A 17,138-nucleotide genomic window follows, 5' to 3' on the forward strand; every position below is an offset into this window, starting at 1 on the left:
CTAGTAGAAATATAATTTTTGATATCAATAATTACATTGTTACTAGTAAAAATGCGAATTCCTGATATCAATAATTAAATTGTGACTAGTCTAAATGTCTATTCTTGATATCAACAACTGAATTGCTACTAGTAAAAATTTTCATTTTTGATATCTGAAAATGTATTTCTGATATCAATTTTATTTCAGATATCTAAAATGGCTTTCTTACTAGTAACAATCACATTCATGATATCAGAAATTAACATTGTCACAAGTGAAAATTGAATTATTGATATCAAAAATGAACATTGTTACTAGTAGCAATTCAATTGTTGATATCAAGAATAGACATTTCAACTAGTGACAATTTAATTCTTGATATCAAAAATAAAGTTTTTTACTAGTAAGAATTGTATTTCTGATATGTGAAATTGGAATTTCAACTAGTAAGAAATCATTTCTTGATATCAGGAATTGATTTTGAATGGCAGCCTATGGTGACATTTCACTAGTGAAAATACAATTACAGATATCAAGAATTATAGTTTTAACTAGTTGAAATTCAATTGTTGATATCAAGAATTATCATTTTAACTAGTGAAAATGTAAATGTTGATATCAAGAAATAGCATTGTTACTAGTGAAAATGTAATTCCTGATATCCAAAATTGCCATTGTTACTAGTAGAAATATTATTCCTGATTTCAATAATTATCATTTTAACTAGTGAAAATGTAATTGTTGATATCAAGGATTCATATCCTGGAAATGAATAAAAGTTCAAACGGCTTGCCATACACAGGCTGCTGTACTGGTTAAATTATTCTCCACACTTGAAAGCAAATAAAAGGGGTTTGGCAGGACAATTGAACTGCAAACAAATTGAGGCCTGCGAGCGCGACTGTGGCTCATGGTGGATGTGGTTGCTAGGTTACGCAAGAATAGACTTTGCTGAGGAAATCAGAGATAAAAATCCTTCCACTCAATGCTTATTGATCTGCAGCAGAGTGCAATCGTATAGATTGTTTACCAATAGACACTCAAGTATTTAGTTACCGTTACCACTGTGATATGTGAATGAGATCTAGTTAAAACCACTCCTGTGTGGAGAATAACACTGCAAGGCTGCTTGCACATTGCACAGCCCTTCAGGAGGAAAAAAGCAGCCCCTCTCTCCTTCACACAATCCCAGCCCCTGTCACACCAACACTCATCTTCAAACTCCTTTACACTCACTCGTCCCTCTTTCTGAGTCAAAGGGCTGTCACACATCCTTCCACTTGTGATTTCCTTTTATAAAATCATCCGCACCTTGTTACTCGTCATTCTAATCAGTCACAACATTATACAGGATCTAACAACGTAGAGCCCTTATGGCATTCCCAGCAGAACGTATTTAAAGAGGTAATACACCCCAAAAAACATAATTCTTTCATCGTCTACTCATATTCATGTTGCTCAATTATGAGACAAGTTCTTTGTTGGTTAAAGTGCAATACCAACATATAAGGACAAGAAGAAACCTTAATGGGTTCTCTCATGTATCACGATTAGCCAGATTTGAAAAACTGAGTTTTGAGAGAAAACATTTTATTTTCCAATTGAATTTTTTTAAGCATATATGATACTGTAAAATCAAATGAGGTAAGTTAGTGTAATCATGTAATTTACTAATATTAAAACAGTAACAAAACTGATCGATTTCAGGTTTCAGATTTCAACCTAGCTTTCAATTTCATTTCATCACTAGAATTTCATTTTTTGTGTGAACTCAAAAAGAGTAAATCAAAATGGAATGCATGCAGATAGTAACAGGATTTGTAAACAGAGAGGCAGAATGTTGCCAGTTGTTATGTTGTGAGGCAGAGATAGCATCTTCAGGCAGAACCACAGTATTTGACACTCACACATCTACTGTAAGGTATTGCAAAACATTGCGGTTATTAGGCGTCGCTTCTGTGCTCAAGTATTATCTTGCTGAATCTCAGGGTAAAGTTACATAACTACATAATCCACAGAAAAGAGCAAAGAAGGCTGTTCTCACCGCTGTGTGGACTTGGCAGCACCGGGTCTCTGGTTGAGCCGCTGGCTACAGCAGTCCACCATGCGTTTGAGGATGTACAGACACTCTCTGAACGTAGAAAAGAAAGGGTAGTGGCTAATAACACACAGAGACATTAACGTGCTGTTCCGGTTCTGTGGTGCCAGTCGGCCACTGCGTTTGGCTCGTGGAGATTTTCCAATGCTGCCCGGCTCGCCTGGTGGCAAAGCCCCATCTCCTGCAGGGGGAACTGTAGATTCCCCTGGAAGTGTCAATGAAGAGGGGTCAGATTTCTCTGTGGCCTCCACTGCAGAGTCTGTATGAGGGGCCCTTTCTCCTGTATAAAGTCAAATATTAAGGACAAATTATGTAGTGACTGCACCCTTTCAGCCATATGTGATGTTCAACATGGGTTACAAATGGTTAGTTTGCAAAACCAGGGCAATAATCAAAATGGTTACGCCTCATAGAACTGCTATAACCTCTGACCTTTCCCTTCAGCTCGTGGGCGGTGGTGGCCCTTCTGGAAAGAGCGGTAAAAGTTGAGGCAGATTCCATAGCGGGTGATGCCCGAGTCTTTGTCGGTGAGAGCGAAGACAAAAGATGTGTCGTCGCGGAGGCTGACCCGGCGCTGACGGATGCTCAGGCAGCCCTCAGGCTGGCAGAAGAAGACAACGTCAGGGGGCAGAGGAAAGTCATTGTGGTCCTCCAGCGGATAGCGCCTCAGCAGCTGAGGTGTTTGTGCCACACTATCGCTGCTGGGTTGCCTGATTAGGAAAAGGTAAAAAAAACTGAAGTGAGAGACAGGAAGACAGATCTCTGGCTTTTCTCAGCCCCAGTGCTTGTTCTTTTATGCACTTTGTACAGTTGCTATAGACCTTATGTAGCCACGCCCCTTTTCCGCGCTGAGATCATTGTCTTTTGACTTCCGGTCTGTATTTTCACAGCGATCTTGCGTAGTTATGAATGAACGGCTCGTTAAAAAAATTCCCAAGGTCCATTTGTTAAGACATATGCTTTACAATGCTTATCATAAACATTAAAATGCTCATGATAACTTTCGTTAACTCTACAATAAGTAAATCAACTTCACCAGCTAATTACTCCTGGACAGCGATGCCATAGAAATATACAGAGCGACCGCAAAAACGGAAGTTCAAAGACAATATTCTAAAGATGGCGGCGCCCTCGTTTCTCTGGTGCATAAGGTCTATACACTGCCAACTAAATGTTTGGGGTCAGTAAGAAGTTTTTTTTTGTTTGTTTTTTTTGGAACGAAATGAATTTATTTAGCAAGGATGCATTAAATTAATCAAAAGTGACGGTAAAGACTTAAATTATAACAAAAGATTTCCTCTAGAGTTCTTTTGAACTAATTATCAAAGAATCCTGAAAAAACAAATGTATCATGGTTTCCACAAACATATTAAGCAGTACAAACGTTTTCAACATTGATAATAAAAATAAATGTTTCTTAAACATCAAATCCGCAGAATGATTTCTGAAGGATCAAGTGACACTCAAGACTGAAGTAATGATGCTGAAAAATCGGCTGTGACATCACAGGAATAAATTACATTTTAAAATATTTTCAAAAAGAAAAATGTAAAAAAAAAAAAAAAAAAAAACTCACAGACCCCAAACATTTAAACGGCAGTGGTACATATATACAGTATATGCATAAATAATAAAAATACTTTTAAAACAGGCTGGAAGTTTGAGAAGGACAGGAGCTGCTCCACAAACATCAAGGCTCCTGATCCATCATATTGTGACCAGCTGATTACAATAACAAAATTTGGACACATGCTGCTGTCCCGAGAAATTTCGGTTTCTGTGGTTGCACCCCCCCCACCTCCACCTGCGCACAGAAACAATCCTTCCTAAAAAGTAAAAAAAAAAACAGATGCTTTCCAACAGGTTTTATCGTAGTTTTTGTCCAACTCCGTTGACTTGACTTGGACAAAAACTACGATAAAACCTGTTGGAAAGCATCTTTTTCAGCGATTTTTGTGTGAGCACATCAGTGAACAAATGAACACATTTTTCTTAGTGAGTTTAACGTCTTTGTAAACTAAAGTTTAATGCATTTTAGGAAGGATTATTTCTGTGCACCTATGCAACCATTGTGGAGGTGGAGGGGTGCAACCACAGAAACCGAAATTTCTCGGGACAGAAGCATGTGTCCAAATTTTAATCTTAACCGTTCTATTTCATCAGAAACGATCTTGAAACAGGGCTTCAAGTGTAAAATACCGAACTTGTCCTTTAAGCTATTAAATAGCATTTAGTAATTTTTTTTTCTTTCCTCTTTCTAATTTATTTATTTTATTTCTAATGGTGTTATTGTATTGTGTTATTTTGTCATTTTACTATTTGTTTTATGTGATGCAGTGGCTGTACAACTTTCCCTCTGGGACAATAAAGTATACCTTAACCTTAACATTAACTGACAGTGTACAGCTGAGACCGGTCACCTGGAACACACCTGCACAGGCCATGTACTAACAAAACACACAATCAGTTCACCTGTGATTCAATTCTTCTGCAATTTACTTAAGCACCTATAGAAGCACAAATAAACACACCCACACACCAATGAACAACGTTCCTTACCTGGCTCCAACTACCACCAGGTAGTCCAGGAGGCGGGGACACGGTTTCTTTTTCTCCATCTCTGTATCAGGAATGTTTCTAAGTCATGGCAACTGTAGCAACGATCAGCTCTCAGGCAGGCAGTCTTTAAACCAGGTGCAGCAGAACTAGGAGTTGGACGATCGAGGAAGGCAGTGTCCAATCATTGCGGTCTGTGGTGTGCACGAATGGGGTCTGGAGAAGAGTAAGAGCGAACATTATAGAAGTAATCCATCACACAACTACTACTCTGCAGTAAAGCCTTTTGCACTACTGCAAAGCTTAAAGGTGCTTTAAGTCATTTTTTAATGGATCAGCATTCAGAAAAGATCCCCATTTCTTGACAGTATCACTGAAATAGGTGTAATGGAAATATCACAGACTGTCTCTGTAACAGGTCTAGGCTTTATAAATGGCAACAAATGAAAATTTTATGACGAGATGCAGTCAGATTCTTTGTAGACTCTGTAGAGCTGATTTCTGGCTGTCAATCAATCATTTTACATGTCTCAGGGCAGCCCATTTATGGAAAGAATGAAGACAACAGTGGATCATTTGTGTTAAGCAGCATTTTCAGCTTCATGTGCAGTTTTCAGTTGTTTTATTTGTTTTTCTTGCTTAATGTTATAATGGCATAAGGGTAGAGTATAAGGAGGAGAAAGAGTGTCTAATACAATAGTTAACACCTTTAACAGAAAATGAAACACATGCCCCAACAGAAAGTCATAGTGAAGTTCTTCAGAAAAAAGCTTTCTCACAAAATTTTAGCCGAATGTAATTTTACAAATTGCTACTCTAGCATAATTTTTGGTAATGGTTGAAGTGAGTCCACACTGCTGACATGTTTATCTGTTGTAGCTTATACATGTTGTGTGCACAAAATATTCACTGTTTTGTCAGATAAGTGCTAATTGAACATCACTGTTTCAGTCAATGACTGCAGCCATACAAAACTATTTTGCTCAAAACTTTTTCTCAAAAAAATATTTGCCAAAATTTTGGTGCATAATTCCCTTAAAATATCATTTTTATTCCAAAACTGTTTTGTGTTTGGCAGTACCATTCATATATTTCTTACAGCAAACTATACAGTCAAAACAAAGCACACTGTACAAGCCAAGCCTATGCAGTCTTCTCTAACACATCTTGACAGAAGGCTCAGCAGTAAATGTAAACACACACACACACACACACACTATGATAAGCTAAAGGGATTGGAGCCCAGCTGTGTCCTCACCACATGGATTTGCCATTTGTGTTCCTCATGTGTTAGTGCCCATGAGCACATGCCTCAAAGTAAATACAAACGAAAGCAAGCTCAGTCAGATATTTCCCGTTTGAATGGTTTGAATGATATCATTTCAACATTTCAACCTGTTAAAAGACAATAAAATAGATGTATTGTCTATGTCAATATGCAATTTACTCAAGCAGGATATGCTTCTGGTTCAATGTACTTTGTTAACTAAAGCAAATATTAAGACACTCATCATGTGAAAGGTTGTAAACAGAACAATAATTATGAAATGAGAGCCAGATGCCGTTTCAGAAGCAGATTCTGCCTTACTGCAGTCTCAGTTTTTTTCAGTATTGACCCAAAAGTGGGCCAGGGCTTATCTGAAGTTCTGGGTACTCTGCTCTGCAGAGAGTTCTCCATCATGCTCTCACACACAGAAACACACCTGCACCCTACATCTGACAAACAATTAAATAAATTAATGGTTGGAAGTCATTTCTTGACACCACAGCTCAGAATTAGAGAGCCTATATTACACTTATTTACAACATAATTTTATTTTTGGTGTGTGCTAGAATATATTTACATGATTCAAAGTTAAAAAACTCATTATTTTTCACATACTATACACTGATGCAGCACCTCTTTTCACCCTCTGCCTGAAACACTCTGTTTTAGTTCATGTCAGCCCGACTTTCCAAAATGCCCAGTCTCTACAGATTGGTAAGCTGGCCCAGTCTGTTGTGACTGGTCAACTGCTTTGAACACATTTTTGACATGTAACGGCTATTGCCATGACCATGTTTCAGCTTCCGAGGCTTCACGAGCAGGAGTAAAAGTATTATATCTATCGTAACTATGGCGTCGGTTTTGGAAGTCCATACAAGTGAGAAAGGAAAAATAAACAGCATCACCTCAGCATAGCAAAACCACTTAGTCAAGAACTGTTCTTCAAGGGTGGGCCAAAGCAGCAAATGTGAAACATGGTGACGTAGCTAAGTCACGGAAATAAGAGCAGGACTACAAAGCGTGGATTTTATGCTTTGTAACTTTGCAGATCGTTTACATGCACAAAAAGCTATATTACACAATAGAAATATAAGAAAAGTGAACATCCTTGCACACTGAGTTTTTTCGTATTCGTGATTCGGTGGCTCTGAATTGTCAAAACACCTCTCAAACTGCTTGCTACGGAACACGATTCAATTTTTTTATGACGGACGAAAGTTTCGGAGGCAGTGTGTAAGCGTGATTGACATAACGTGAGGTCGTATTTATTTTTTAACGTGCGAAAATTTCGGACTCCGTGTGCAAGGGCCTTAACACACACACTATCTATCAATAAAACGGCTCCCGTTGTCTTTCTGCTCCCTGGCTAAAAATCCTTGTGCTCTTTAACCTGGTGCTTTTTTAAATGTTTGACTGAGTTCGTTGTGTGTTGACCGACGCGAGTATTTCCACACAGCGGACATAATGCTGCTAAATGCTTTCCTGCTAGCTGGCTGCAAACTGCGGAATGGATTTCCTGAGCGGAGGCGTGCCTCATAACTCTGTGTCTCATTGAGCCGCGCCTCCGTTCAAGAAATCCATTCCGCAGTTTGCAGCCAGCTAGCAGACTAGCCGGCGGGAATCACTTTTGGAGTCATTTCAGCAGACAACGTTAAAGCGCAGACATGGCTCATGGATATCGGATATCTCCACAGGTTGGATCGGGAAAATCCGATACGTGAATTACGCTGGTATCGGTCCCGATACCGATACTGGATCGGATCGGCCCCATCCCTACAATAAAGGAAAGGTAAAATAAAAAAGCAAAATAGGTGCTCTTTAAATAAAACTCATGTGGCCCCAAAAGCAGAACCCTTCATAGCAATGATGGTATTATGCAATATTATGTAACTGCATACGGCTCACGAATCAAGGACTTTTCAGGGTCAACACTGAGCAGGTACTCACTCTATAGTAGACATTCTGTCAAGATTTGTGTACCACAGCTAAATATATTTTGTGTTTATTAAAGTCCTCGTGAACTAGAAGTTGCAAACGACTTCAATTTCAGTGTTGTGATTTATTTCAAAGTGAAACGGAATATTGAATAGTGGGCGGGGTTTTATTTTAGCGCACCTCCTCTCCATCCCTCGCTCATAGCAGACTGACGGTTGGAGAGGAGTGGTTAAGGATATTCAACCCAAGCCGTCAAACTGACGTCATCAGACTGGAAACGCCATTCCAGCATGGAAGCAAATTTTCAGATTTCTTTTCTGTGTATTAACTTGCACGGGTTAATTGTTCAATTGTAATTTGCATTCAAGTAAACGGTGTCAATTTTGATTTCATGCCGACTTTAAAAGAAGAGAGAGAAAATGTAAATGTGCAAAGAAATTAACATTACTTTAACTAACTAACTATTTTCTGTTGTGGATGGTCACAGTTAATGCAGGTTATGTATCTTGTTCAAGGGTGAACAATTGAATTTGAAGGCATACAATTTATAAGATGTAAAATGAGCAGTCTTTTCTTTTTACTTGATTGTTACTTAATAGTTTCTGATTGCAGTATACAAAATCATGTCAAACCTAATTTATAAGAATTATTTGAATATCTTTTCCTCAAAACATGAAGGAAAATACTATCCTCTGCAAGACTCCCTCAAAACGTATTACACTTAGCCACGTCCTCTGGAAGACTGGAGAATTGTAATTTTAGATAGAACTGAAATAAATGTATCTTGAAACTTGACTCAAACTGCTTTTGACTAGCCCAGTTAGCAAGTTTGGCATTGTCCAATAGAATGTATAATGTGAGAGGAGCCAATGGGTTCACACTGTGATTAATAGCTTTTTTTTTCTGCTGGAGTGGCACTTTCTGCTCTTCCTCCGTCACTCTCTCAACAGCTCAGATGGGAAGAGGTGGTGGAAGGGGGAGAGAAGATAGATGGTTTGTGACTAACAGATCAATAACGCCTCTATTTCTTCCTCTAAGCATCACCCAGCTCATCCGACACCAGGACCCCTGTGTTGTTCTTTTTTCTTAAATCACAGCTCTCACAACTGACCCGACATGAATCACTTGCACTTGCAGCGGAGGCTTCTATGAGCTATGGGATGCCTAAAAACAGACATTTAAAGTAGGGCAGGGGTGTAAAGTATATGAGTAATTATACTTCATTTATTTAGGGTCATTTGTACTTCACCAGAGGAATACTGAAACGGAATACTTATACTCTTACTAAGTTACATTTCCAAAAGGCAAAGATTATGCGTTTTACTCGTAAATTTACGTAATATTTTTGCAGAAAATCGTAACTAAATTCTTCTTACTAATCTTACAAGACAATTTAATTACAATCCTGGCTGATTTTTAAAAGCCAATGACATACACATACATTTTTTTCTCGTTAAGAGACGTTTCTGAAGATGGATGATCTTGACTTAAGTGTCAACATGGTCAACAATCGGTCTATAAACAACTATATTTAAATTTCATCCAACTAAAAAAACTAACATTTCTAGGTTTCAGGAAGTAGGTTTTTATTTTTTATATTACACAGTTTAAGTTTCAATATTACTTTAATGTGAAATGAAATATATACAATTTATACAAAATGTCACTTATGAGTAGACATATACAGTAATTTTAACAAATAGGATTAAAATAACAATAGCTTTACACAACAATGCTGTTATTTACATTATTTCCTCAACAAAGTAACATAAAATGGCTGTATTTTTAGTTTTTATAAAATATAAGTTAATCCCACAAATAAGGGTTTAGCATTTAGCTACTAGTTACAATTAGCCTACCAGAATGTGTGTACGATAATGAGTTGATACTGTATGACGTGTTAATCTTATATTCAGGGCTTGACATTAAGCCTTGTCGTGCGCTTGTCCTTCAGACAAGTAAATCGGGCATTCACTTGTTTGAGTAAAAAAAGTTTCTTGTCCAGAGGGAAAAAAAATATTTTTTGGTGGTTTATTCTGAAAAAATATTTTCATCAGTGTTCTATCAGCTTTTACTTAAATCTGCATATTTATTTATATTTACCTCAGGGTAAATATCCGCAGCAGACTTCTTCCCGACAGTCAAAGCGGAGTTACGTCGCGAAAGTGCGGACTCGTAGGAAGACCGCGAGGGCCTCATTCATTCAACCGGTTCGTTCAAAAAGCTAAATCATTCAGTAACGAAACACCGCTGAGTGTTGCTTTGAGAATGTGCAATAGTTCTGCTCTGATCTTTGGTTGTGTTGTGTTACTTAACTATATCATGTGTTATAAATAAATGGAATTTGAATTTATTGAATAAATACATTTTTACTGTATGTTTCTTTTTTGAGTTTCTTTGTGCAGTTACACTCATTTTGTTTTGATTTCTCTGAAAGTCTCTCACAAAAAGACAGGCAGCGGAAGCCTCAACAGTGCGACTTTGTAAATACACTATGCGTTATCAATTGCTGTTTACACTGAATGTAATAAAACCAGAATGATTCTCGCGTTTAGATGCTTCCCTGTAGGTATTTTTTTATCACTGAAGCTTTAATCAGGCTATTTGTCCTGTCGGGGAAGTAAAATTCTCTTTTACTTAGCTGTCCCTTCAAAAAAATCCACTTATCCCGGACAAGCGTGCCATCCAAGCAAGCTCATAAAAATATAAATAGTGATTTTTTAAAATTAATTAGCAACATTATAATACAGACCTTTGGGTTTCATTTTTTTGTTATTAAAAAAATCTCCCAAAGCTGCACAAACAACAGAAACACTTTTACTTTAGCTTTTGTTATAACTTTCCTGAAGCATCTCATAGAACAGATTTAATCCAAAGCCAATAACGGGCAGCTGTAAAGTAATGACGCACTCAATGTGCCCTCTATTTGACTAAACTACCCGGTTAATTAGGTAGCGTAAAACAAATCCCAGACCTCATCACCTCCAGGGAACATATATATGTGCACGAGTCTATTGGAAACGTGACATGATCTCGTCCTCTGTCAATCATAATGTGGCTGCCTCATGGCTACAATCAGCCTCGGGTAATGAGATCCCACACGGTCGCCGTGGAAACCAATACAGTCTCTTTCATGAGCACAGCTGTGACAGCTATTTTAAACTGTCCCAATCACCATACACACAGACAATGAACAGCCTTTGGCCAATAAAACGAGCATGAGCAAAGCGAAAATGAACAAGGCTAATTGCTTCTTTCCATACAGAGAAATTAACTAATCATAAATCATGCCTTAGCAAATCATAAATCAGCTTTTGCATTCAGTTCTCCACAGTAAAGCCTTTCATCATCTGTAATGGATCTGACTGAAGTTTAGGGCTTTTCATGCGTTTCCGAAAGTCGAAAAATTGTCTTAAATGATCAGAACTCAACTGGTCTGTTAGTATGACCGCAAAGAAAGAACACAGAGAAAGATGTTAAGATTCTGCTGTACATTAGAGTGAACCGTAGCTGAACAACCTGGAAATTGCTGAAAAGAATCACACTTGGTCACTACGAGGAGAATCGATGTGCACCTCAAGAGGACGTCAAACACTGAGCATGTTTTTCCTCTTGGATCAGTAAGTGAAGACACTATTTTTAAAAGGGACATGCCTCTTAAAAGCTTTCTCTGAAGCCTGAGGCTGTATGCTGCTTCTGTCAAAATGGCCATCTTTGTGAGTGTTCATGTCAACAGTCAGTGAATGTAAACCGTTGGGAGAAAATGTGTCAATACATTGGATCTGTACATTAGGTCTTAAAGTGCCAGCAATATAATAATGCCTGCTGCTGTCTGTGTGCTTAATGTTAATGAAAAAAAAAAAAAAAAAATCCTCTTTACAGATAATAAACCATGTAACCAGCTTCATCCTGAGATGTCTATCGCTCTTCATGCTTGGTTATGGTATACCTTTCATTATGCTGGTATGCGTAAATGGAAAAATATTTGTCTTCTAGGCGGGGGAATAGTCTCTTATTGGCTTTATAGTCGAATATTTAGCTCTTGTAAAGGTAAGATCTGTAAATTGAAACTCTTTTGACTCTCTTTCTTCATTATAGTCCAGATTATTTTATTTTGTTTTATCAGTAAATGTGTAATTCATTTTACTTTTATGTCAACATTGTGGCAATTTAAATACCATAATGTGAACTCATTTTTTTTTAGTAAGTGATTTTCCCTTTAATGTGTATTCATTAAACAATGAATACACACTATGAAACTCTGGAAAGTCTAAATCTAAACATGACATTTTACTTTGATGAGCATGTTTTTTTTCTTAGCATCAAATGCTTCCACGTCTCAACAATCCACATAAAGACTGCAGGTTATATCACATGGTTCATAGGGTTAACTGAGGCTTTTTCAAAAATTCCTAAGACTAAGGTTTTGCAGACAGCTGGTTTCCAAAAGGCCTTTTTTGAAGTAGCAAAGAACTATGATCTTAATCTTTTTAAGGAGCCACTTAAAATGGATTAGCATTGACAAAACATTTGATGTGATGGTCAATAGTCAACTTACTGGCTACAAGGCAACAAAAGGTACACAAAGGCTAATATGGTCCACATTCCACACACTAGAGCTGCACATAAAATAAAATAAAAATTAAAATAACAAATGTAAATCCCAATCTTGATTCAAACACCCACGCGATCTCATTGCTAAATGACCACGATTCGCATGTGTCTATTGAACTATTGACAAAATCACACCAAACTATGAACAACATTTTAAATAGACTGCAGCAATTAAACATTTTGTAAGAACCTAAATCACATGTTATTTTTTGTTTTGTTGTCTGTTCAGAATCGTTATCTCTGCTTGAAACAAAACAATCGTGATTCTCAATTCATCCAGAGTATTGCAGCAACACAACAAACAATATAAAACAAGCTTTTTCACACATCCATCTGTGACGCATAATCGGCATGTATTTATTTTGCCGCCCATATTCATTCTACCTAGGTGAGCATCATCACTGAGATTAACTTTTAAGCCTATTTCTCACCAGCACCCCCACCCACCACACTGAGAATGCACAATAAACCTACTTATATAAACATAAGCTTTTGCAATACAGGCAAATATGAAGCAGAATAAAAGAGTGACCTACTACATTGTTAAAAAAAATGTTACAAAATATGCCCATTGGGCTTGATTCAATTTAAACACGCTATGATAGAAAACAAACCTGAATAAAAACAAACTATTAAAAAAAATGTGTTGTTAAATTAAATAAATCTGAATACAAATCTAAATACAATATAAATATCAGACGAAAACTCAAATTCAAAAATGATCAAAAATGTTGTCAACTAACTGAAATAAAATAAGTTGTTATAAAACTAATAAATATGACATGAGGGGGAAAAACACCTAAATGTAGCACATATATATTGGTATATAAATAAAATAACATGAAATGGTCACAATCCTCACACCACTTTAGAATGTATTGCTATTAGAAGAAATACTCGCTACATAAATCACTTTCAGTTATTTTCTGAAATAAGTCTACTTTTTGATGCTTTAGTGTTACACTAAAATTAAAGAAACCCCCTCAACTGTTAAAAACTTTCATTTCGGTTTGCGTCAGAATGCAGTGTTAAAGGGAAAAAAACATGTCTCTCCTCTGGAAGAAAAAAAATGCAGAGCTCACTCAGTCCAGCTGTTTCATGAAACACAAGCAGCCTAAAAGTGTAGTTTTGTATCCCGAATATTCTTATGCATTTATTCTGACAAGGCGCTACACAAAATCATGGTCATGCCTATTAATGAGTTTGCACAATTTGCAATGAGATGTAGTATTTGACTGTAATTTCCCAAAAACTCTTGTCGAGAAATACAGTGTAAACTGTTAAAGCCAGTAGCGATGCATTACTCAGACTTGTTTATGTGGAAGAAGAGAGGCTGATCGCCAAAAGCCATCCCACCCGTTGGCAGCACACATGCTCACAGCACACCCCTTAAGCTACTGCTGTGCTCGAGATAAAATAAGCATTTTGACAGGCCAATCAATAACAGAGAAACAAATTATATGGTAATCTCATTGGTTTTCTCATAAATCTATAACTAAAACAACATCCAAAGAGTCTTGGAGTTGAATTTCACACAGGCAGTTGCTACTGAATATTTATGAGACTACTAGTGAAATATCCCTATAATGTTGAGTCGTATATGACAACTTGCTTAGGGAGACCTGATAAAGATCTCCATCTTTTATGTTTGAGGATAGACAGCAACCACACCCAAGAAGGAGAAATGACTGTGCAATTGCATTCAAATTTCAAACCTCTAAAATTTGCTTCACGCCATATGATCTGTAATTGTGGATCATGTATACATTTAAACTGAACTCTGTCAGGGAGGGAAAATAACAGTGACAGATGAAATGTTTAAGATCGGACATAAACATCAAAACATCAGTCATTCATCAGGGCCAGAATTTGATTTGATTTGTTCCACTGTTTTGCATTTTCTTTACTAATTCTTTACTATACATTTATTGAAATATTGAAATCACGATTATTTAACACGATTATTGGTGGGTTTTTTAAGTCTGATTTCATGATACGAGTACTTTTAAATGTCAGTGAAATTTCACAATTATCGATACTTGCAAAAATATACAAGTAAAAGTCCTCAAAACAGTTACAGAAGACAAGTAAACAGTCAGCAATAAAATAAGAACAAAGAAAGCAATTACAAACAAAACCGGCAAAAAAAAACCAACAGAACAAAAATACAAATTTAATTATACCACCCCTTTCATATTAAGCATTATACCAGGCATTATACCACCCCTTTCATATAAAGCACATCCCGCTTTATCAACAGTAGATTGCATTTTACATCACTCACTTATTCGGCTGATTTGGATGTTAGTGAGGAACGAAGAAAAGGAAGGTGAGCTGGTCTGGACAGTGGCAGTGGCACAATAATTGTTTTACCTTCATTATCTTGTTTTCATAATCATTGGAAGCAAAAATCGGAATACGATTGTTCGCACAGCCCTAACCTTACCGCACCGCCACCTACTTGATCTCGGCGGGGTAGCTGACAAAAATAACATTTTAACCCTTCCAGTCAAATTTAGCACTGCAAACATAAATGACAGCTTTAACATGTCAATGCTGGCAAATGACCATGGCATAAGTGGGATGATCCACGGCTAGCATTGCATTAAACGATTTGAATGCACTTTATCTGTCAGACTCATTATAAAAATGAAACTTTTCAAAGGGAGAGACACAGAGTGGGAGACAAATTCCAGAACTAATGTATACTGACATTGATCTACTTACCCTCATCTGACCCATTAATACACGAGAGATGAAAGTGTATTGCTGTGAATATAATTATGCCTTTCGTCCAGAATTAATCCTGTACAGGGATTTTAACATATTATTTGACTTTTAACAGACACTTCGCCTTTTGACACACAGTGATGAACTATATCAAAGACAGCATCAAGTAGTAAACTGAATTGTACTTCTACACCCAAATTAGTGCTCATAATATATTTGTGATCTTGTAAGCTCAATGAAATGGATTCTTCCACTGAATAAAAAGAATACTTTGCAAACGGTGACAGGAAACAGGCTGAACTGACAAAGGTAAAGAGCTGTCTCACATTTCACCCAAGAGAGTAACAACACCACCCAAATCATCTTATACACGGCTTGATGTCGCAGCTATTCCAAAACAAAAAGGTTTACAAAGTCAGAGAGGTGACTGCATGATATGGCCAAGCTTTTCCTGAGTCACTACATTTTCATCATCATGACAACATGATGACATGACTACAGCACTACATCCTAACCCCCTCTGGAGAGAAAACCTGTGTCCTTATGACCTCTGGTCCGGATGACAAAAAGGCGGAGATCTGTAGAGGATTTTGCAAGAATCAAAAGAATAGGTGCAGATCTGGAAACGGGTGTGATGTTAAACTACGGTTTATAACATTCAGCCTCATCGCATGCACTGAGTACGAGGGCATCGATTATTGATGAGAGCTCTGCCTATCGACAGCCTTGTTATTAGGCTCTCCTAAAATGTAAGAGTCTTTGGTCATATATTATGAGCAGAGATACAGCTTAACGCGTTTATACAGTGAAAAACAATGATCAGCTGCTAGCAGTAGCTAACAGGATCAAATAGCTAGCTGTCAAAGCTGCTTACACAAGCAGCTGCGTACATTTCTACACCGTTATAACGAAGCCACCTTCCATATAAACACTGCACCACTGATCCAGAGCAAACCATCATATATCAGTTACAATAAGTGAGAATGGGAATGAAAGAGATACTGACCTCCAGGAGCTAACGTTAATGCCACTGCCACTCGCTTCAGCGGTGTATCTCTGGCCCTGCTGCGGCGAAACAGCGTCTCAAAACACCTTCATCGCTACATACGATGACGAACGCATGATGTGACAGTGGCACGACGCGACGATTGCACATCCGTGTCTTGCGGTAGCGGGTCAGTCAGTGATGCGGTGATGATTGTGCCTGTAGATAAGCGCCGCTCGTCGTCGTCCTCTCTCTCTCTCTCTCTCTCTCTCTCTCTGCTTGCAAACTGTAGTATGATGATAGAGACGTCCGATTCGTGATGGAATCGTTCGTTTGGGAGTCGGTTCTTTTCAATGATTCAGTTTTATTGGATTCTCAACGATTTGTTCACAGCTCAGTCTGAATCGGTTTTGTTTGAATACTCAAAAAATAATACATTACAAATATTACATAATTAATTTATGTTTCCTTTTAGCTAAATTTCACATGCATGCATCTGTTTTAATGTGTTGTCTTGTTAATTATGTAAAAAAAAAAAAAGATCAGTCTGAATCGGTCCGACCGGTTCTTGAGTCACCGACTCACAGAACAGAGAACTGCCTCTCTCGGACAAGTCCGATTATTAATGATTTGGGAATCGATGTTTTAATTGATAGGGCGAAAAATAAGTTACTTCTATAGTTATATTATTTATTTATTATAACTATAATTTATGTCTATATATAGCCGTCATAAATTATGACGGCTATATATAGTCATAAATAATCATTATAATTCTAATAAATAACTCATAAATAATAATTATAAAACACGTAAATGATAACTAGATTCCTTATGACTATGCTGAATTATAAATTAAATGAGAAATTGAATTCTACGTCATCACGCAGTACACAAACCAGTTTATTAATACATTATATAAAACCATTTATAGATAAGTGTCCTTGGTGGTGTAATTCTTTATTATTAAT

At 37.2% G+C, this 17,138-nt stretch overlaps 1 protein-coding gene across 45 annotated transcripts in view; it reads right to left on the bottom strand.

Moving 5' to 3' along the window:
- Positions 1 to 16,437, bottom strand: part of madd (MAP-kinase activating death domain) — a 59,369-nt gene extending 42,932 nt beyond the window's left edge. For all 45 annotated transcript variants that reach the window (XM_056265411.1, XM_056265410.1, XM_056265403.1 and 42 more), the window contains exons 1-4: positions 16,189 to 16,437; positions 4,640 to 4,852; positions 2,513 to 2,790; positions 2,027 to 2,360 (exon numbers count right to left, since the gene is read on the bottom strand). In XM_056265411.1, the coding sequence (XP_056121386.1) occupies positions 2,027 to 2,360; positions 2,513 to 2,790; positions 4,640 to 4,698 (671 nt within the window). In that variant the 5' untranslated portion in view covers positions 4,699 to 4,852; positions 16,189 to 16,437. The remainder of the gene's footprint in view (positions 1 to 2,026; positions 2,361 to 2,512; positions 2,791 to 4,639; positions 4,853 to 16,188) is intronic.
- Between the last annotated feature and the right edge of the window lie 701 nt (positions 16,438 to 17,138).

Source organism: Rhinichthys klamathensis, unplaced genomic scaffold, assembly GCF_029890125.1.
Source record: "Rhinichthys klamathensis goyatoka isolate OS25496 unplaced genomic scaffold, OSU_Roscu_1.1 h1tg000232l_1, whole genome shotgun sequence".
NCBI classification, from domain to species: Eukaryota; Metazoa; Chordata; class Actinopteri; order Cypriniformes; family Leuciscidae; genus Rhinichthys; species Rhinichthys klamathensis.